At 42.9% G+C, this 22,766-nt stretch overlaps 1 protein-coding gene across 1 annotated transcript in view; it reads right to left on the bottom strand.

Moving 5' to 3' along the window:
• Positions 1 to 22,766, bottom strand: part of col13a1 (collagen, type XIII, alpha 1) — a 121,349-nt gene that overhangs the window by 27,359 nt on the left and 71,224 nt on the right. Inside the window, exons 8-24 of the mRNA XM_084153539.1 lie at positions 17,012 to 17,047; positions 16,211 to 16,237; positions 15,899 to 15,925; positions 13,925 to 13,951; positions 13,774 to 13,800; positions 13,583 to 13,609; positions 11,019 to 11,084; positions 9,185 to 9,277; positions 8,990 to 9,031; positions 8,861 to 8,878; positions 8,220 to 8,246; positions 7,695 to 7,730; positions 6,140 to 6,166; positions 556 to 642; positions 426 to 452; positions 204 to 239; positions 45 to 101 (exon numbers count right to left, since the gene is read on the bottom strand). Coding sequence (XP_084009665.1) covers positions 45 to 101; positions 204 to 239; positions 426 to 452; positions 556 to 642; positions 6,140 to 6,166; positions 7,695 to 7,730; positions 8,220 to 8,246; positions 8,861 to 8,878; positions 8,990 to 9,031; positions 9,185 to 9,277; positions 11,019 to 11,084; positions 13,583 to 13,609; positions 13,774 to 13,800; positions 13,925 to 13,951; positions 15,899 to 15,925; positions 16,211 to 16,237; positions 17,012 to 17,047 — 687 coding nt within the window. The remainder of the gene's footprint in view (positions 1 to 44; positions 102 to 203; positions 240 to 425; positions 453 to 555; positions 643 to 6,139; positions 6,167 to 7,694; positions 7,731 to 8,219; positions 8,247 to 8,860; positions 8,879 to 8,989; positions 9,032 to 9,184; positions 9,278 to 11,018; positions 11,085 to 13,582; positions 13,610 to 13,773; positions 13,801 to 13,924; positions 13,952 to 15,898; positions 15,926 to 16,210; positions 16,238 to 17,011; positions 17,048 to 22,766) is intronic.

Below are 22,766 nucleotides of genomic sequence, written 5' to 3'. Positions count from 1 at the left end.
GAATCAAACACTTTACATAAGGCAGTAAATAATTGGTGACATACATTTTCATTGTTGAGGATTTCTGATTTTCCTGGCTCCCCTGCTGCACCTGGAGGACCCTATAAAGTTAAGGATAAAAAATGCATAATAATTTATTTGAGAAAATCTCCCAAATCTCCTATTGACATTAATGAATGTGTTATGACAGAGCCTGCACTTACTCTTGGTCCAGCTGGGCCATCAGATCCTTCTTCCCCCTGGAGGATGAGGAAAGGTATGACAGTTAGCCTCTTTCCTTCCAAATATTAACCTCAATGCAGTGTTCAACACTAAAAGGATGGGATCGAACGTTACTGTAGCAAATTAGAGGATAATGTTTGGTGATCATACATTTCTTGTTGTGCAAAAATGTCAACTGAGGTTATGAAAAGTTCTCATCTCACCTTGAGACCTTGGTCGCCTTTGTCACCCTGGAAACGAGAACACATCATTTTAATGGGCATCCATGATATTATTAAACCAAGGTGGCTTTTTCTTACTATTCTACAGCCTCTATTTGGGTAGCTATAGTACCTTGAATCCTGAGAGGCCTGGAAGTCCTGGTGTCCCTGGTTCTCCTTTGATGCCAGTCCCTGCTGCGCTGGGTTCACCCTTGTCACCCTGCCACAGAACAGAACATGGACAGAGTTGTTATAAATTGATTATTTGTGTACCTGTTTGACATTTTACTGAATTGTTAGGAGCTAGTTAGTAACATAAGCATTTCGCTGCACCCACTATAACATCTGCTAAACTGTGTACGTGACCAATAAACTTTGATTCGATTTTTTGACAGTGTCATCAATGACTGTACAGGACAACACATTCTCTACATTGATGGGAGTTAAAAAGTACAGCACTGAAGATTAGTCTCACAAAAGACACAACGGATCTATATGGATCTAAATTACAAAGTGAATCACATGAAAACATCCAACAGCACAGCCCCTTGTCCACAGCTTTAGATCTTATTCCCTCAACACAGGCACAAACTCAAATCTACAAAGATCACGGCATTCTCCAACCAGAGGATGTTTTCACACATTTGGAACATGTTATGATGACGCTGCATCACTGCAGTACAAGCAGCTATAGCAAGAAAGACATTAAAGGCCCAGATGTTTCAGTCCATAGCTAATGCAAAGATCAAAGTACTTCTACACAAACCAATTGGGCAGACTAACAGAGGAGATAGAAGCAACTCAAGACTAATCGCAACTCTAGTCAGTCACAAAGACAAACAATGAGACGATAATAGATAATTGACTTGATGGAGCTCTGGTTGTTATGGGAACACTGATGATTGACAGACACAGAGCACAAATACCCTGTAGCCCCTCTTTCCAGGAATACCAGGTGTTCCAGGGGTACCAGCTTGACCCTTTACAGTAGAAGGAAGACAGAGTTTTAGTACCCGGATAAATTTAGGCTTTTACAATCTGTGTTAGCCACACCATTCCAAGGAAATTACCTTTCTTCCAGGAGTGCCTGGAAAACCTGGCTCTCCCTACGGTGGCCAAGATGGCACAAAGGTCAAAGGTGGGGGAAAAGAGAGAAGACAGAAAGAGTGAAAGTTGGTATTCAGTAAAGCTTGTCTCTTTTAAATCAGTAGCCATGCCACATATTCCAAACAATCATTTTTCATTAATTTTGTAATAGTCTGAATCAGCATGGGGCCTGTTCACATCCATGTGTTTGTCAGTTTTCTTGGAAGAACAGAATTCCCTCAGTACAACATGCACTGGGATCAATATTTGGAAAGGCATGTTGGGGTTGGTGCATTCTATGCACGCATATAGCTGGTCTGGGTTTGGACATGGAACTGTCGCTGATTGTCATTCGTCAAGAGCTTCTAGTCCACCGCAAGCCGATTAACCCTAGAAATTGGTTGTTATAAATAGTAAAGAACACATGATAGTTATTTAATTCATCTCTGTGTTTGCTCCCCACTTCAATTGGCCAGCTTAACGAGCAGACGTACGGTGGATGATGTACGGTCACAGCTGTGACCACAGGACCCACATGGGTTTATAGCAGTCACTTACGGAAGGTTGTGGCTGTGTCCCAAATGGCACCCTATTTCCTATAAAGTGCACTACTTTTGACCAGAGCCCTGGTCAAAACTAGTGCACTATCTAGAGAATAGGGTGCCATTTGGGACACAGCCTGTCTATCTCGCTTGCTTTTACTGTATCTACTTGGCTTGCTGAGACTCAAAAGCCATGTCTTAGACATTTATGCCCTATTTCAAATTACTAATCATCAATGTCAAGATATGGTTCTTAAATCAAGATGCAGGACAACCATTGGACCTGGGAGTATTATTCAGAGCCAAAAAGGCCATGCACTATATTCATCATTGGTTTGACATGTATTTTAGAGAACATTTGGATTAGGAAAGGCTTTGTCAGGCAACAATACAGTCCAACAGACAGAATACTGGGAAAGAAGGCTGGTAGTTCTTTAAGCATACAGTTTAGTACCAGGTAATATATATAAGGCATTCTCAAAAGCATTTATAGATCAACGAGTCTGGGGAGGAACAATCTGGAGGGAGGAAGATACTGGAGTGCCCCAATTATTTCATCTCAGATACACTGTATGGTTTAGGACAAGGGTCAAAGGTCAGGGGCTACTTGCACATGTTGGACTACCTTCAATCCTTGTTTCCCTGGCATTCCTGGCATACCAAAGTCCCCCTAAGAGATCGCATTGATTATCAATAACTACAGTAACAATGTTCTCAAACAAGATGCAGGACAACACATACAGTATTGCATGTGTTAGGGTTGACGAAACACACTGAAGCTCAAATTAAACACACTAATTGGAAGCACATCAACCAACCAAAACATATTTATTTGTTGCCATGTCATGTTTTAAAGTAATGAAAACAAATGATCAATGTCCATGACCAAGATCCTCAAGAATACACCGGATTACATAAACAAATAAGACCAGAGACACGGGGAGGAGTGGTGGAACGTCCCTGGCAGAGGGAGCAAAGGCGTCAGTCTGACTCCTAAGGGTCTGACAAAAGGGCAGGTGGCATCGCCCAACTTGGCAACCCCTACCCTCCCCCTCCTGACCGACCGACACACAGCAAGTGCATTTCTGCTGGAGCCTCTGACAGGTGCTGTGGTTGGTGCTCACCATCGAGGGATGGTGAGAGAGGGAGGGGGAGGGTGGTGCGCCAGTAAACTGCAGACTGTACTGGAGCCAGAGCCCCGCAGCCACAGCCTGCCCAGCTGCCCCATGAACGCTTTCACACCAACCTGTCAGGGGATCGTCACGTGGGGATAGAGTGTCCAACCATTTCTGGGAAGATGAAAGCGCCGGGCGGGCCTCCTGTCCAGACCCCTGGCCAGGGTGGGATCAGGGCAGGTGAGTGGTGACGGCTTTAATCGCATGGTAGGGCCCTCAGGGGCCCCCAGCAAACACAGCACAGAAACAGGAAGCTTTGATCTCCTGCTTCTCCAATCAGCTCACACCATTCCTCCCATCTATTTAGCTATCCCTTCCCGTCAGCGTCACTCCCCACCCCCTGGTTCTATTTTCACACCGGTGTGTGTGTATGATACTCCATGGGCGTAATCTGTCGGCTGACATGCCTGGTGCTTGATTTATCAATACGCTCATCTCTTCATTGAAACGACGCGGACATGGCCTTTCCAGTTCAGAGGAAATGACCTGAGGGTAACAGGGGAATAGATTCATCATCTGTTCAAAATAAGCTCTAATGATCCCTCTGATACACCAGTAAAACAGTGTGAGATACTGTAAGACGGCCTTAAAAATGGCCACTGCAGCTACAAGCACTGCCAGAGTGGATCTGAGGCAAGTGAAAGGAATAATAGCACTAGGTAGGTGAATAGAAAGGCCTAATTTCTGTCTTCCCCTCAGTTCTAATGTGCTTTCCAGCTGTGTTGGTCTAGGGCTCTCTGATTTCAAGGGAGAGTGAGGGTAGAGGAAGGGCAGAGCCCCATTCAGTCAGTCAGACAGACAGTCTGTGTCTGAAACGCTAGGCTTGGCAAAGCCTACATCCCCTAACACCTCTTCCCCCTGTGTTCTGAGCACCACTGTCACCTTATCCACTGTCTCTGGGTCTCTGTCGTCTGCTTTCGCTGACAGGAGCGTCTCGGAGTGCCCACACAGCTCTGACCCAAGGGAGAAATTAAAAGCAGGCTTTTCTAACAGTCTAACAGGCTCAATCAACCAGCCCTCCAGACCGGGGGAGAGACATCCGTCATTACAGGGCTAATGGCGAACCACTGTACAGTAATGGTGAGCTAGTTCACCATTATGAAGGCGGAGCAGAGGAGGAGGTCTATGGCTGTCCTGTCTACTTCCTCTATGTCTAGCCCGGCGTCTGTAGCTTGTCGACTGTAGCCTGGCGACTGTAGCCTGCTGAGTGAGGGCCTTGAGATTGTTCAGTCTGGAGATATATAGCTCGGTCAGACTTGTGGTCAGCACCATGTGGACATTAACGATGATGGCCCATGCCACAAACCTTTACCTGTTATTTTTATTACAATCTGGTTGTACAATACAGTAAGCCTGATCCAACATTGTGAGTACAAATATAGAACAAAGCTCCCCTGGGCAGAGGCAAACCCAATATCCTAAGGTGAATCTATTGCAGCTTTGAACCGTTTGCCTGCAAAAGCACTTTCTCTTTAGTATAAAACAATTCGAGCCATTCCTCTCACAACCCCACTGTTGCTGTGGATACCATGTCCCTGCTAAAAGCGCCCTTCCTTGAAGTGTTTTTCTCTCTCTTTCCCAATTCCTCCATCTGTGGAGTCTAATGGGGGAAACACACGCCGGCTGCTACTGCTGTTTCGGGTGTCTCGGGCCGAGGAAGCGGGGATGTTCACCATGGAAACGGTCAGCCGTGAGTCCGAGACTCAAGGGAGGGAGCTGACAGGTAAGAAAACAAATGGCCATGCTACATCAGTCGGTCACGTCACTGGAGAATGTCCCATAGAGGCCACTTCTCACTGTCTATAAGAGACTGAGTCAAAGTCAAAGGACTGAGAAGGCCTGGGGGGCACGTGTTCAAATCCCAGAGGGGGAATGGGTGGATGAGAGCAGCCCAGTTGTTGTTGAAGCATTCATGTCAGCAGCGATGGGCAAAACAGCCACATTTCTTCTGGAAGGCTCCTCCCACCCCCATTTGGTCTGTTTCTTTGATTGCATGACATGATGTTTAAGATCAATCATTCAGAGCACATTTGCCCACATATTGTGATGACTGAAATAAACATTTGCCTTCTGATTTAAGAAAACATCAATGTTAAGATAATTGAAAGACCATTTGCAATTTCAACAGCACAAACTCTATTAGGGTGATTATCTTAAACAAGCCATAACAAACTCCACAGTGATAAAATAACTTCTCAAGATGCCACACTCCACATATAGCTTCCATTATACCTTTTCTCCCCTTTCCCCTATGAGACCTGTCTTCCCCTCATCTCCCTACAGTGTGGATGGAGACATGGGCAAAGCAATCATGCTATTTCAAATAGAGGAAATCAAAAGACAACCAACGGTACCAAGGGAAATAAGTATTCCATTCATCAACATCTAAGCTTTTGGGCTATGAGGCCTGTCATGGTGGTCCCTGGACTGAAGGGGGAGGTGAATATTCCACCCTACTAACCAGGAGGGAATTACACAGGACAAGGCCACGCCACTTGGGCTTTTTGAACTGGGATGATATCTCGACCAGACTCAGGAACCGGCCCAGGGTTTGTCTATGTCTACAGATAAAGACTCCCGGTTTACTTTAGATATTAACAACCTGCTACCGGCTGGCAGCTGCACACCCACTACCACATGTTTTCACTGGGAGGTTCCTCTCCTGCGAGGCTTTTAGTGAGATAATTCAGCCCATTCATGAAAATATATTAACGGACCAAAGTCAGTGGTGTGCGGTCTCTGGGGTCTATTTGTGCTTCAGCAGGTGTCGGCTAAACAATAAGCAGCCAGAACTCCCACATTGTGTTTTTGACTGTCCAAGAAATTCACATTGAGCCTGTGAGACACCATTGCTCATACTACCTATCTAACCAACAACACACAGAGAGAGGGTGAGATTTAATAAGGCTCTTACCTTCAGCCCTAGGTCTCCCTTCAGTCCCTATGGAAGGAAAGAGAATGAAACAGAGAAACACAAAACAGTTAGTTACATATTATAAATAATTCCTTTGACTTCTTTTTCAATACATGAAAATACAGCTAGTTGAAGTTGAGAGGAAGACCCTCTCCTTCTGCCGCTGTAAATGTAGTTACACTCCTGTAGAATGCCACCAGATGGTGCAATACACTCTGAAAGCAGTGGACTTATGAGCAAACGTTTGTCGCAGCTACAGAAAGGTATTGGACCAGGGTGCAGTGGGAACATGGGAGAGTTTGTATTTCAATGCCTTCACATTTCAGTAACTCAAACACCTCGGAACATCTAAAGTGCAATACTAACTTTCAAAGGGGTGAAATTCTCCTCATAAGACCATGGCTATGATCGTCCTCTGGGTAACCTACTGTAGGGTTGACCAACCTCCTCATAAACCAGACTGAGCTTCATGGGAAAACAGTGAGATGGAGGAAAGCTGGAGTTTACAAGGCTATAACATAACCAGGAGCTGGGAGCTGTAGGTTCTTCCAGAGTTCCCCAAAATACGGGTCAAACATAAGTCATTAAATGGCAATTGTCATACAGAAATATCTATTTTACAACCTCACCCGGTTTGAATCAAACGTTCAATATCTCACTTGAGGTAGTGTACTAATGACTTTGAAAATGGATCACGTCATAGAGGGGTTGTGGTTTGCTGACAGCCAAACAGTTTGGCAGCCAAACAGTTTGACATTGCCCAGATGGCTAAGACGTTTAACCTGCTCCAGAGGCTCGTGTGGATGTGACCCTGTTTTGTTGGGGGATGTGAGAGCCTTGCAGGCTGTTGTGGTCTCTCTCTCCCTCAATCCCTCTTTTTTCTTTCTCTCCTTCTCTTTTCTCACCCTCTCTCTACACCATTCTCCTCTTCCCTCTCTTCCCTTTTCACTATCTCTTTCCCTCTTTCTTTCTCTCGCTCCTTCTACCCCTATTCCCCCCCTCTCTCTCTGTGCAGTCACACTGTGTGCTGGCTGAGCCCAGCTCAGTGAAGGGCAGATGCTGTGAGAGTGAGCCTTCCAGAGGAAGTCCATTAAGCCATGGAAAAGTGGAGAAGGACAGGCACGTGGAGAGTTTAAGAGGCACGGCTCTCTCTGCACCCCGCAGCACTTCAAAGACAAGGTTAGCTCCCAGTGGGAGAGTGTGTGTGTGTGCTTGTGTGAGAGGAATGCTCCCTTGACCAATGATGGTATGGGACTGTGTCCATCCCTGGATTTCCTATACAGTATAGTATAATACTAAAGGACATTGTGAGAGCAGAGGGAGAAAAAGCCCATGGTTAGGATGGAGTACGGCTGCAGTTGGGCCTGGGTATATAAATATAATTCACTCTGAGCAGTTTAAGCTCTTAATATAAAACCTGTGCTATTTCATTGATGTAGGAAGTACACTGAGGTACAGGAATGGTTGCATGCTGATTTCTGGTCCTGCTGATAGTTTGGTGAGTGGAACAGGTCAAATGAAACTTATCAACAGGTAATAATGTTCATAGAAATACCTTCGGGCCTTCAGGACCAGCAGGGCCAACCTCACCCTATGGAAGAAAGACACAAAGAAAAAACGGAGACACAGAATGAGAAAGAGGAGGGTGAAAATGAAAGAATGAAAAAGTAACAGGGTGCAGAACTGCAGATGACAGCAAGACAGATCACAATGATTTGTACAATCCACCTAACTCTTGTTCTCAACAACTGGATTTCCTATCTCTAGTCTGTAACTTCTGCTAGAGAACACAGCCCATTGTCGATCGGCACATTCATTGTATGAATGTAGCCATTCTGACAAGCAGCAAACAGCATGTTTTTCAATCAAGTCGTAGGATGATTAAATGAAATATCTTCCTTCTGGTTGTGCCTTAATCCCAGCAGGTGCTTGATAATAAATAAAAAATAATAGACGGTCATTACTTTTCCTCTAACTTGAAATATCTATCAATCATGAAATGCACAATTTGTGAGTTTCAAGAGACCACAAATTCCAATTGAACTATGTATTTAAGCTTTAATTGAGATCCAAAACCTACCTTTATTCCTGGCATGCCTGGCTCACCCTGAAATGACAGAAAGGTTAATATAAAGTCACTGTAACAGACAGCATGTGTAGTAGTTATGCCTCCTCTTTCATTACATGGATGGGTCAACAAAAGATAACGCACTACTTTAATTCAATTTGGGTTCAAAGACTGGTTTCCAACCAGATGGCCATATCTTGCCACAGTCCAGTTCAGGGAAGGTATTCCTTGTTGTGAAAGCCAATCAAAAGTTACAGGGCACACTTCTTTCAACTTCTGGCTGTGATATGAACTTGTTTTCGTTTTTTATGGAGAAGTTGGTTGGGCGAGCTGCTTTAAAGGCCCTCCCTGTCTGTTTCCATGCTCCACAATCTAAATTCCTCATTCTTAATAATCCATGGCAATAAACAGGAGAAATATAGTCCTCTAGTCCAATAGCAACACAGAGAACACAAATACACACCCTGTAGGCTTCCTAACATCAACTTCAGATACAGAATGACTGGAAGCTACACTTGACAATCGAGAGATATGTGCCAATCACGGATCATTTGCATTTCATATGTGCAGCTATAAGTAGTGGTAATTCGTGTCCATTTATGTTTAGTTTATGTATAATGGTGTTGATTATGGAGAATAAAAATGATGTTTACCTTCATCCCTGGTAGGAGCTGGAGAAAATGGGAAAGGAAGATGAAAAGGTCACAAGCACGTCAATACCAGATTTCCATTAGGAAAATACATAAGTCCAGGAAAATGCAAGAGGCATAAACCAAACTCACCCTTGGATCTTTTCCAGGTTTTCCTGGTTCACCGGGTTTACCCTACATCAGATTAAGGAAAAATATACATCACCGATACAATAATCTTCTGGGCAAACACTCATAACATTTCCACTTCCTTGGCCATAGCCTCTGCCTCAATACAGTCACTGGTCCAGTCCTGATGGTGGTGGTCAGCTGGTTGAGGGGACTCACCGGTGGTCCACTTGCGCCGTTCAGTCCGGGGGTCCCTGAGGTCCCTGGGGGGCCGGGAGGTCCTGGTGGGCCCTGAACTCCAGGCTCGCCCTGCTGAGAGACCTACAGTTACCATCTGCTACGCGATGCCAGGCCATGCCAACGTAACACATCAAAGCACTACACATACTGGGACTTTTATGGCGGGCAATATTAGTAGAAATCAAGACTGATAGGAGAGTTATAAGGGTGTTTATTTTCATTGGGCACCATGTTTGGAGAGAATACCACTTTGAATTCAAATTAGGATGTTTTTGTGTGCTTCAATGGTTTATCCTGTCAAAACCAGTTTGTGTTTTCAGCAGTACCAACTCATTGACATAAACAAGGGCACAAGCTGTCTTTTCTGTAGCATCTTACGATCTTTGAGTGGCGTGTTACTTCAAGGCACCAAAAACTCCAACTGATCTCTCTTTATTGTTCATCTGAGGAAACTCAACTGTGAGCCAGGGGAAATATCCAAAACAATATAGAAGACTAAACAAAATCAGGACTAAAATATTTATGAGGAACGGATACGAAGAGGAAAGAGAACCTACACCTCTACTAAACTTGTCTTGATATTCCAGTGTATAGCTCATCGTTATACGATCCCATTGATTATGTCTCAAACCGTCTACTTTCTTTACTTGACCAAACTCAGAAAATATACTTTCTTAGAAATGTATTTATTGGCTTACTTACTATACTAAAACCATATCAGTGAATATCTCCAAGGTCATTTCCTTTTTATACAATAAACAGATTATTTATTACTGTACATGTGGTTTAACTTTAGAAACTTCATAATACACAATAACGGCCTTGAATTTAAACACTTCCTAATCACTGTGGAGTAGGCTACACCGTGCTTCTGTTGCCAGGCCTGACATCGAGGCTCAGATAACCCGGAACCCATCCATCCACATGATCAATTCCATGCAGGATGGATGTGTCTAGCTATGATTTATGATCCGGGTGTGCTTCCATTAAATGAACACATTCCGTTATGCTGCACCGGACTGATTCCAGGGGCTCAATTTAAAAAGCAGAGCCAATTCTGCCTGGGTCTGGGTGGTATTTCCCCTCTATGTCTTTAGTCTTGGATCTACCACAGTGTGTAGCATTGTCTCCAAACAAGGTATTCCATCCTGGCACAAAGAGACTGCACACCTGGGGAAACAAGATGGAGGAGGGATGCCAACAGGGGTCCACCTGTGCCAGGGGCCCTCTTTCTAACAGAGCAGGCTGGGCTCTGGGCACAGGGAGGGACACTGAGGTCCTTTCAGAGGATTGGAGAAGACTCACTTCCTGCCAGAAAAAGGTCACTTTTCTTTCCTGTTCTTTTCATATCTTTGTTAAAGTTATGGAAATCATAGAAGCTAGGCTTTTTATGTTTTGCCTAAAAACTGCTTTCTTTCCCACAGAAAAGCAGGATTTGTTGGACCAGTTAACAAGTCAAGTTGGGATTTTTCGACATTTCATTCACATTAATGGAATTTAAATTGGCCTTGAAGTCTGAGCTATTTATATAATCCACTGCATATATCTGATTTTTTTTCTTAACCCTCTATGGTCACGAATATGCTCAAAGTAAATAGTATCGATTTGTTTATTTTTGGGATCCCAACTGTATCTACCAGGTCTGTATCTATCTCTGACACTATCCTTGTCTTCTTATCACAGAATTCAGGTTTGAGACACCCAGGTGCCATAGAGGGTTAACAGAGGGTTACGGGGGGTTTGGCGGAGGTCGACAGCGGTTGGCATCCAGAGAAAGGCAGAAAGGGGCAGGAATTGGCAGAGAGAAATGTACCTTGAGGCGCTTTAGGATTAGAGGGCTTATTTGGGGCATGTTGCGCACGGTGATGGGCAACATCTGCTGAAGTCACAAAGCACAGGTGGCCAGCGGTATAAGAAAGTCACGGGGCAACAAGTTCACCAGGAGGCCAGGGAAAGGAAACAGGACAGAATGAGAAGGGGAGGGGGGTTTGGGAAGGGAGAAGAAGAATGAGAGAAATATAAACAAAACATGAGAGTGAACAGCAAGAAAATGGCAAGGCAGGGAGAGAAGAGAGGAGGTGGGAGAGAAAGAGAGAGAGCGAGCAAAGTAACAACAGTGCAAATTAGGGGCCAGGAGTTGGTGTCAAATGGGAGTGTTGATGTGCCTTGATGGTCAGATTGGATACTGATACCATGATAAACACTACCTTATTTCAGGTCAAATACTGTACAACATAGTAATTGATCAGATAAAATGCTGCCAGTTTAAGCAATAGGCAGCCCCATTGGGTGTTTGTATAAGAGCAGCAGTTTAGTTGTTTAGACATCAAATCACCCAGATCAACTGTACTCCTGCCCCCTGTCCTGTTGTAGCTGAGTGGAGATCAGGTAGGATTCAGTCTTGCCACAAAGAGAGTACAGACTTACTGTGGCCAATCCTCCAACACAGGGCTGTACAATACGCCGCTTCTGTTGAGATTCACCAGCATTATCAGGTAAAGTTTTACAGAGGACTACAATACTGTATGGTCCCATTGCTTTCCCCATTCAAATACAGCAGAACCTGATCTGTACAACTTGACTACTTTTAACATAGAGTATATATTTCCAACTTGATGGAAGGGATATATATATATTTTTTTTTATTATGTCCCCACCTTTTTAATATCAAAATCACTTTATTATCTGAAGTTGCCAAATACATTTGTCAGTGCCAAAGACGTTTGAAACTAGATTTAACATAACATTGATCAAGTAAAATGATATGCTGAGGTATCAATGAGGAAATATATACAGTATGTGATTATTGATAAGCAGAGACAGGGAGGAGAAGGAAATAAATGAAAAGTAGGCAAGTGTGTTGTTAATCTCCCACCATTGCAGGAGCTATCCACCATACACACCCACATGCCGCAAATCGCACCAACTTAAATTGACCCAAAAAGTAGACTGAAGATGTAAAATGGCTTTTTGACACAAAACCAATAGAGTAAAATACATTATGTGGTGCATTTTCTGGCATTCAGAAATATAATGAATGAAAGAGTTGAAAATTGAGGCCGATGTCTGTCATAATATGTCCACTCTGAATCTAGATAAACAGTGGACAGTATGAGAACCAGGCCTGGTTTGGAGAACAGCACTCCTCTACTGTAACCTGTTGACCCCACTTGTGGAGGACAGAGGGGTAGGTACGCCTGGGAGTGGAGCACTGGCTCTCTTTGCGGCACGACTGGGACACAGTTTTGGGGTCACCCACAAACCTTAAACGTCAGAGCCTGACTGGAACGTACAGCAGCCAGGGTTTTCACTGGAAGATCCTGTACAAAGAGGCCCTACACCCACACGGGCCACACACCCACATAGAATAACTGTTGATATCTCCGTCTCACTGCTGAAACACCAACACACCCATGCTCCCCTCTCCCACTCTGTTGAACAGCATCCTGCTTGAGCCTAATCCCCCTCCTCCCCATCCCTCCCGGTTCCCCCTGTAGGACAAGGAGGACCTAAGTGGAACCACCCGCTGGCAGGGACCTCCCATGCAGTGTGTGTGCCGGGGGGCTCCGAGACGTGTGTGAAAACAATCCAATGCATGCACAGTATGGCGGGGGAACCAGCACAGGCTGAAGGTTTTAAACAACCCCAAATGCTCTGACCTTCTCCCTCTCAACTACACATTCTCTGCAATACTTGTTTATTTAGCCTACACATGTTGCAGAGTATATCAAATAAGCATTGTTTTCAACATGCTTTGAGTTGTTGTCATGAGCTCTTTGATACCTACAGTATTCTTTACTGGGGAAACAAAATACTTTACAGAAGCCATTACATAATGGGAGGTTGAATTACATTGGAAATGGACTTAGCTATCTGAACAATCCCTGAGTACACAGAAGAGTATTTTTCTTGGCACCCCCACACATAGACCTTTATCACGTAGTGTATGCTCCAGTAGGCTACCAGTAATTGCCTTGTTTTCACTCAAACAGCCAAGCCCCTGAGAGAAGGCCTGATTTGCATAATGGGGCTGCCTGCCTCTTATGTGTTGCATGTGCTACCCATCATAGACTCATTTGTCTTGCCTCTTTTTTTATTTTGTATTACTTCAACACACTGCTATTACAGTGCAGACCCCACAATTCACTTTGTTTATGTCTGTACCTGTGAAGAGAACAATGTTATTTGCTACAGAGAACACATCACAGAGACTGCAAGTCAGCATACAAGCACATTTTAGCACCATCCATTGCAGTGCTACTGTAAGAGATCACTGAGAGGTAATTTTTCCAGCAACAACATTATTACAGTTCAGTATGGTCATCTAGAGTCACTTTATAAACATTCCAAGGTATACATTAATTAATATTCACTTACCCGGTGACTGTAGTCTCCACATACGCCCTAGAGAGAGAGAGATGGATAGTGAGTTAGAGACTCACCATTCAAACGAAAACCTTGTGATTTTGTAATAAACACTTTTATGTTAGCTTACAGTGGATTATACCACTAACATTATGGGTGAATATAGCTCTCAGAGATACAGAAAATGTCACTGAAAAACTCACCCTTTCCCCTTTCGGACCAGATTCACCCTAGTAGGTAAAAAGGGTGAAGAAGGAGAGAGGAATGAATCATTGTGAAGAGAGAGAGACACATTAATCAACTAATGTCAAATAACAGAAAAGCTGTCAAAACCTGAAAGGAAAAGAAACTTACTGGAACTCCTTTGGGACCACGTTGACCCTAAAAAGTAATAAACAGTATATCAATCAACAGATTAAAACGGCGGCAGGTAGCTTAGTGGTTAAGAGCGTTGTGCCAGTAACCGAAAGGTCGCTGGTTCTAATCCCCGAGCCGACTAGGTGAAAAATCTGTCGATGTGCCCTTGAGCAAGGCACTTAACCCTAATTGCTCATGTAAGTCGCTCTGGATAAGAGCGTCTGCTAAATGACTAAAAATGTAAATGTAAAACCATGTAAAACGTAATGTTATCAAGCTATCAGCATTTTATAAGTACAACCTTTAATTTCACTGTACAATGCATGTGATAAAAAATATGTTTTAAGAGGATAAATGGACACTTCAACTAGATCCAATAGGCACACCAACCAAAGGGCTGTACCAACCACTTGTCATTGCCTGCTCTGCTCTGTTTGACTACACATCAAGGCCTGGGGAGAGCTGTCTAACATCTGTCAGTGGCGCAGGACTAGTTGATAAATGAACCCAGGGAAAGGGCACAGTTGGACACATCAAGCACACTCCATGACTGTGACCCTGGTGCATAGGAGTTCCATAAAGGCATTGTGGAGACTGGAAAGACATCATCTATGCATTTAACGGACTGGCCTTCGGTACCCTTTAAAATACTGTTTGATAGTTGTTGGGGGTGTAGGAGGAGAGGAAAAGTGGCTTATTAAATTAACATTAACATTAATCAACATGGAACATTATCTATCCCACTTGGCCCCGGACAGGCATGCCATTTGTGTTGGCCCAGGCCGGCTCCCTGCACGTGAGCTTCTGTAGGAAGGCAGCACTCCAAACACGCTCCAAGCGAAAGACAGCCGACATGAATAACCCCTAATAAAACAAAGCCCCCTCATGATAACTCTACAAGTTCAACAAAGAGTAATGGCTTTCTAACAGAGACACAAAGGCCCCTAAAATCAGCAGCTGGCCTGATAAAAGCCAGACCGCTGGCCAGGAGGACTAGACGTAGAAACAGCTTCCAGGGGCACCACAAACATCGTCCAAGAAGAATATAGTCTTTAGGTGAACAGGTTTTTATTGCCATTGAAAAGGAGACGAGGCTCCGAATTGGAGAGGAAGGTGATCAATAAAAGAATGATTCAACCCCCTAGATGAGATATGTCCAGCGGTCACAGGGCTGGAGGTGAAGGGGTAAGGGACGTTCAACAGTCATTGTGTCTCATTCAGAAGCCTCACAGAGAGCTCCACAGGATTCATGTGGGCCTATAATGGTGTCAGAGGAATGGGATAAATCGAAGTCTGTATCCCCTGACACCTCAGTGGAGAAATGTGTATATCTCTGAAGCCAAAATAAGTCATTTTGTAGTGATTCTTTTGGAGAAGAGCCTTTTATGCACCAATTTATGCTTTCTGTGGTCTGCCTGTTTTATTTGTTATTTTATACTGTATATTTAGAGGTGTATTTAAGTGTTTCCTTGGAAAACTCAAAATAATTTGACTCTCGAAGAATTAGAATCACCATATGCATGAAATGGACAAGTCAAGCTATTGTTTGCCTTTGTGTTTTATCTCAGTCTGTTTTACCTCCAGTCTGTTTGAGAACCCGAGAGTGGATTCCAGCTGAAAACCCCATCTCCTTAAATACAGCCAGACATTCTCCCTGTCACTAAAACAGGCAGCCCACTGCTATCCCATTATTCAACTAAATAAAATCAGACCACAACAGTGTTTTCCCAATGGATTTAGTGGCTACACTTAGGGCACAAGGTAAACAACCTGCTAAGAGGTTCATCTGGATAACAAATGGTGCTTAAGCAGAATTTACCAACGTGCACGTTTTTATTTGTAAGGCATTCAAAACACATAAAGAGTGTGTTTGCGTCCTTTGGAAGTACAGGAGTGTATTCTCTACAGAGACAGCAATAGATCTACACTGTTTCACATTAACTGCAGAACTGTGTGTATAATTATGCTTACCAAGTCTCCTTTCAAGCTGTTCTGTCCCTGTGTGAGCATAAAAGAGTGAATGCATGTGGTAAAAGAATCAAATCGATTTCTACAGCTACGTCTCCTTGAGTTTCTAGGGGAAACTTTTTTGAAATATCAATAACACTATTACCTCCATCCTATAATAACAATAATGATACTAATAGAGATTTTATTACAATAATAACCCTAATCATTATTAACTTAATTATCCTCATCATCATAAGGTGGTGGATTCTAGGCTCTTAAAGTACTTCAATTACTCAATTATTCAACATTTGTCAGGAATGGGGTGAAACTCACAGGCTTGCCGTCCAACCCAATCGGACCCTAGGACCAAAAAAGAGGGGAAGACATTTAAACACAGGTTATAAGCAGTTAAAACGCACATAGCTGCACAGACCACGGCACTGATATGAAACTACTTATGGAGGGGAAGAAAGGTATTTCCAGGTCAAGAAAACTGAGAATATAGAGCATGTTTAAAAAAACAAGCATGTTAAAACTTAGAGCGCTTGGGACTATAAGGTTCTATCTGCATTTTTGTCAAAATGTAGTTATTGACATAGCCTTGTTCTGTTCAATATTCTCTACATATATAGTACTCTAAATACCCCAATTCATGTTGATAAGTTCAAAATAATACAACAGAAAAATTGCTGACACCATTCAAACCATCAGAACTTTAAAGCCAATTATCACAGAATCATCTTTTTGCAGATAGAACCATATAGTCTCAAGCTCTCGACATAAAGAGCCAGCTTTGCTATTGGACATGGTGCTATTCCTGATTAGGAGGCATAAAGGAGACAGTAGACAGGCTGTAGATTTGAATAAAACAAGACCAATAATCAAGGCACTTATGCACTTAACCAGCCAGGTAATCTCGGTTAAACCAAAAGTAAAATCTCAAGTAATTTGGTCAACTTTGTGGTTATGCAGAATCTGCCCACGGGAGATTACCATCCAGGAAACATCTTATTTCTAACGTTCTGGCATTTGGGAGCTCCGACTATATAATAAAGCTCCACTTGCAAAATAGTAACCTAACATTAAAACACAGATTATAAAGACTTAAAGACTGGGGAAGCTGCAAAGTCTTACCGGGAAGCCTGGGAAGCCTCTTGTTCCTGGCTGTCCCTAAAGTGAGTCAGAAATAGAAGTCGAGTTAAAGGGATTCTTTTTCTGCTGGAAGATTGACATGAAAATATGGTGAAAGAGGGTCAGTGTGAGAGAGTACCATTTTTCTCTTCCATAGTAATACATTTGGGCAGAGCTGTAATTGACCTTGACAGAGGGAGTGATCCCGCAGACTACCGGGAGAGCCTTCTGTGTGAGTTGCGGTGGGAAAACCAACTGACTCTCAAACAGAAGGAAATAAGAGGGTGAAACACAACACTGAAAATAGTTTTAGAATAATTAAAGAAACAAAGGATGGCGCTTTCCGATCGAATAAAGATCGACTGCGAAAGAGAAAAAGCCTAACAAACTGAATAAGTAAATGTCAATAATGATTAGTGAAAATGCTTGGTTGAAGACATTCTGCACTAGGTGTGCGGATATGCTACCCGGCCTATTCCAGGAGAAAGAGAGAGGGGCAGTAAAGACAAACTGGGAGAAAATTACAAAGAAGAGGTGAACTTTCCTAATTAAACAGATTATATGTCGGAGCCCAGACTAGTTATTGGAGGCTATGCATGTTTTCCCTCCGAAAGGGATTGTCTGTTTTGGAAAGACAGTGAAGGATATGGCTTATTACATGCTTTGCACATGAACCTTACAGAGGATCTAGAACACTGATAAAAAACTATTCACAATATGGGACCATTTTCTCTCAATCATGCTGTGCTTCTGTGTATGAACTTGCAAAAAGTGTTGAGCTGTACAGTGAGGGAAAAAAGTATTTGATCCCCTGCTGAGTTTGTACGTTTGCCCACTGACAAAGAAATGATCAGTCTATAATTTTAATGGTAGGTTTATTTGAACAGTGAGAGACAGAATAACAACAAAAAAATCCAGAAAAACGCATGTCAAAAATGTTATAAATTGATTTGCATTTTAATGAGGGAAATAAGTATTTGACCCCCTATCAATCAGAAAGATTTCTGGCTCCCAGGTGTCTTTTATACAGGTAACGAGCTGAGATTAGGAGCACACTCTTAAAGGGAGTGCTCCTAATCTCAGTTTGTTACCTGTATAAAAGACACCTGTCCACAGAAGCAATCAATCAATCAGATTCCAAACTCACCACCATGGCCAAGACCAAAGAGCTCTCCAAGGATGTCAGGGACAAGATTGTAGACCTACACAAGGCTGGAATGGGCTACAAGACCATCGCCAAGCAGCTTGGTGAGAAGGTGACAACAGTTGGTGCGATTATTCGCAAATGGAAGAAACACAAAAGACCTGTCATCTCCCTCGGCCTGGGGCTCCATGCAAGATCTCACCTCGTGGAGTTACAATGATCATGAGAACGGTGAGGAATCAGCCCAGAACAATACGGGAGGATCTTGACAATGATCTCAAAGCAGCAGGGACCATTGTCACCAAGAAAACAATTGGTAACACACTACGCCATGAAGGACTGAAATCCTGCAGCGCTCGCAAGGTCCCCCTGCGTCTGACCTCTGTGATTGCCAACAAAGGTTTTGCCACCAAGTACTAAGTAATGTTTTGCAGAGGGGTCAAATACTTATTTCCCTCGTTAAAATGCAAATCAATTTATAACATTTTTGACATGCGTTTTTCTGGATTTTTTTGTTGTTATTCTGTCTCTCACTGTTCAAATAAACCTACCATTAAAATGATAGACTGATCATGTCTTTGTCAGTGGGCAAACATACAAAATCAGCAGGGGATCAAATACTTTTTTCCCTCATTGTATGTATGGTCAATTGACTTCGTCATTGGTTTATCAAGAGTAACCTATCACATCTAGTTTTATTTATTCATACTAGTGCTTTTCATCGACTACAGCTCAGCCTTCAACACCATAGTACCCTACAAGCTCATCACTAAGCTCAGGGCCCCCGGTCTGAACCCCTCCACATTGACGGGGGCTGCAGTGGAGAGGGTCAAAAGCTTCAACTTCCTTGGCGTGCACATCACTGAGGACCTGAAATGATCCTTCCACACCGACACTGTGGTGAAGAAGGTGCACAAACAAACTCTCAAAAACTTCTACAGCTGCACCATAGAGAGCATTCTGTCGGGTTGTATCACCACCTGGTATGGCAACTGCACCGTCCGCAACCGCAGGGCTCTCCAGAGGGTGGTGCAGTCAGCCTAACGCATCACCGGGGACACACTGTCTGCCCTCCAGGACATCTACAGCACCTGGCCTCACATGAAGGCCAAGAAGATCATCAAGGACCTCAGCCACCCAAGCCACGGCCTGTTCACCCTGATACCATCTAGAAGGTGGGGACAGTACAGGTTCATCAAAGCTGGGACCGAGAGACTGAAAAACAGCTTCCACCTCCAGGCCATCAGACTGTTAAACAGTCATCACTAGCCGTCTACCACCCGGTACTCTACCCTGCACCTTAGAGACTGCTGCCCTATGTACATAGAGTCATTGAACACTGGTCACTTTTGTCATGACTTGCCCTCATGGGCTGAGGATCAAAGATGCCGGCTAGGCAAAGGTTTGAACACCCCTTCTCCTGGGGGCCAGTTTTATGACCGGTCGTAAATTACTTACAGAAACGTTATTTTCCGTGCCATGCAGTATTGGGAGAGGGAATTTCCCTGTGGAAAAAAGGAAGTCTTCCCGCCAAGACTCCAACATCCAAAAGTGGATAATGAAACAATATTCCTACTTAAAAGAATGTGGGAAATGGTCGGTGGGGACTTAAAGAACAATCATGTCAAATTCGTTACTATGTTGTGATGTCATTAAAGACGGTGGAACAACATAACTGTATCTCTGGGGGCGTACACTTCCCAGTTATGAGGTTTGCATCTAATTGTTGTATAAAATGAATAATAATACTTTTGTGAAGATAATGTGATTTTAGCATTCTAGATGAGATGATTGTTTTCCATATTGATTTGTTCTCAGTCAGATGAGCACAAACATGATGAAACGCCCCCTTTTCTACTCAAGTATAATACCCCTCGTGACGAAATTCACCTCAGACCATGCAGATTACGGTGTAAACCGGATGTTGCAAATGGTTGAATTAACATTAGACCAGGAAGCGTGAAGCTGAAGCAAACATGGCTTAAAATGGTTAGACCAAGAAGACCAGGAATGGTTGACACTCTACAGACCAGCCGCCATGCAGTGCGAGCTGAATATGGCAAAATTGTGAAACTCTGAAGCTCTCAACCTCTACACAAGGTGAAGAAGAAGACAACGCACTAGACCTTAGCATTACCAGTCTGCAGCTGGCATGTATAGTCGTCTAGAGAACTTTCACTAAAGACACGAGTTTGGGAAGGACAATCCCTCTCTGACAACCGTTGGTACATCTGAAATATCTATTCTAACAGATCAACTCTACGAACTACAGGGTACGCTGAAGTACCCATTCTAACCACCACCACGACCAGAAACTCTACCAAGGACATTGGGATCTCTGGGGGGCAAACCAGTCCTACATCATGAACTCAACTATCGAGGACAGCTACACGTAAATACATGTTGCATTTCCAATCCGAATTAGCAGTTATTAGGGTGCATAGGTATTATGATTACTGTGAGCATAGTTTCCAAAGTAACAAGGTATAGCTTGAATCTCTGTCTCTCCCTTCCATTCTGTCCCTCCTTCTACCCAAGCATTCATGCTATTGTTCGTCCAGTCCACTAGGGACCTGTTCTCAATAACCTATGTGTGTGTGTGTTTGTATTCTGTGTAAAACATTTAGTTAGTTAGTTAGTTAGTAAATAAATAATTAAGACAATTTGTGTATTGCTGATTCAGCAATAAGGTTAGGGTTCTTGCAGGTTCAAGGATTATGCGACATTCAGAATGAGACTGATAAGAGGTAATTATTTAATAAGTGACTGTTATCGTTATATAACATATATCTTCTAAGAGTTTAATTTGGGAGATGGTAACTCGTTAAACAACTTATTCCGTGGTGCCCCAAATTCCTAATGAGTTAATTGTTACATGATTCATTTAATTGAGTGACAATTAAACATAGTTAGGTGATTCGATAAATAACAGTCATTCAGGACTATCCGTAATCATGGTGGCATCCACATTCAACTAAAATGGGGGGACTATGTACAAGAAGCACTGTAATTTCTAAACGGTTCACCCGACATGGATGAAAATACCCTCAGATTAAAGCTGACAGTCTGCATTTTAACCTCATGGTCATTGTATCATTTCAAAACAAAGAAAAATATGTCACTGTTCCAATACTTTATAGCTCACTGTACATTCTGTATTCTCGACATAGCTCATCCTATATAACTACTACTGTACATACCATTTTCCTACTTATATATTGTCCATACACACCATGTATTTATATTCCGGGCTCGTTCTGATATTTCTTAATTTATTTTTCCTTCTTCATTTTCTATTCTTTCTTTCTTTCTTGGGATTATTTGTGTATCAGTATTGTATTAGACATTTACTGCACTGTTGGAGCTAGAAACGCAAGCATTTAGCTGCACCTTTAATATCTGCTAATCTGTGTACGGGACAAATAAACTTTGATTTTATTTGATTTAGTAAGGATACAACGCTATTGCGATTACGCATTTAATTTAACTTTAAGGGCTAATTCATCTGGACAACATATCTTAACATACGCTACAGTATGATTCAATATGCTAATTGTATGTATTCCATTTACATAGAGAACTAATCTGATACAACCGTAGGGGTCCTTTCCCCTTTGTTTCCCTATGGTCAGGTTGCAGTAGAACAAGGTCTTGTCTATACTAATCTGTGAAATGACAGTGTACAGGACACGGGCAGATAAGAGGTTGCCAGGCTACCCATCCACATCACTCTGGCCAACTGATGTTTCTTCTCCCTGATGAGTCTGGACGATTTCTAGAATGTGAACACATTCTGACTGTTCTGATTGGTCCCAGAAACCGATGGGTTGGGCCAGAACCGGCCTACATGATGATGTTATCAACTTTGATACTCCGATTGGTTAGAGACGATCCAATTGCTAATTAATTTGTTTTGAACAATGCCCCTCATTTTGAAGCCACAAAAACAACTTCTAGCATGGCAGTTTCAGACTGAATGTTTGTAGCGATCGATAGAGCAACGGAATTAAATTCAGGGTGAGTCGTCAGGCAAGATAAGAGGGGCCACCTGGCTAACCTAAGCTGTAATTTCTACTCTTTTCTCTCCACCAAATCAACTCCCTCACCCTTTCCTAAGGTCAAGAGAGAGTCTCTCATGTCGACCTCACCTGCTGTGGGAAATCACATATTAAGTGCCCTTGCTTGACTGGTTCTCTGTGTGCTCCTTCACTCTCCTGCTGGACTTTACTTCCTCTGTAGCCTGGTGTTCATTAGAAAACCCTTATTACCGGCCAGGGTAGTGGGCACACAGGTATGTAGCTAATTATCAATTGGGAAAACAGATGTCTAGTCCTCCTGAGTAGCCAGTTTATTGGCTCTACAGCAAGGTACTGTAACCCCGCTGTCCAAAAACCAGGGCGGAACAAGAAAACCTCAAAATAAAACATGTCAAATTCTTCACAGCATAATCAGAAAGGAAATTGCACAACTGAGGTTCAACACAGTAACCCTTTTGTCTGTCTACTAATAAAAAAGAAGAGAAACAGGGAAGAAAGGAGTTGAATCAGAATAAAGTCTTATTTTATCTCACAAACATCAATTATTTAATACAATAGGGACATTTTAGTCATTTAA

The sequence above is a fragment of the Coregonus lavaretus genome (genome assembly GCF_964263955.1).
Source record: "Coregonus lavaretus genome assembly, chromosome: 36".
Lineage (NCBI taxonomy): Eukaryota > Metazoa > Chordata > Actinopteri > Salmoniformes > Salmonidae > Coregonus > Coregonus lavaretus.
Note: the sequence above shows the minus strand (reverse complement) of the source record. Positions and strands in the feature narration are given on the sequence as shown.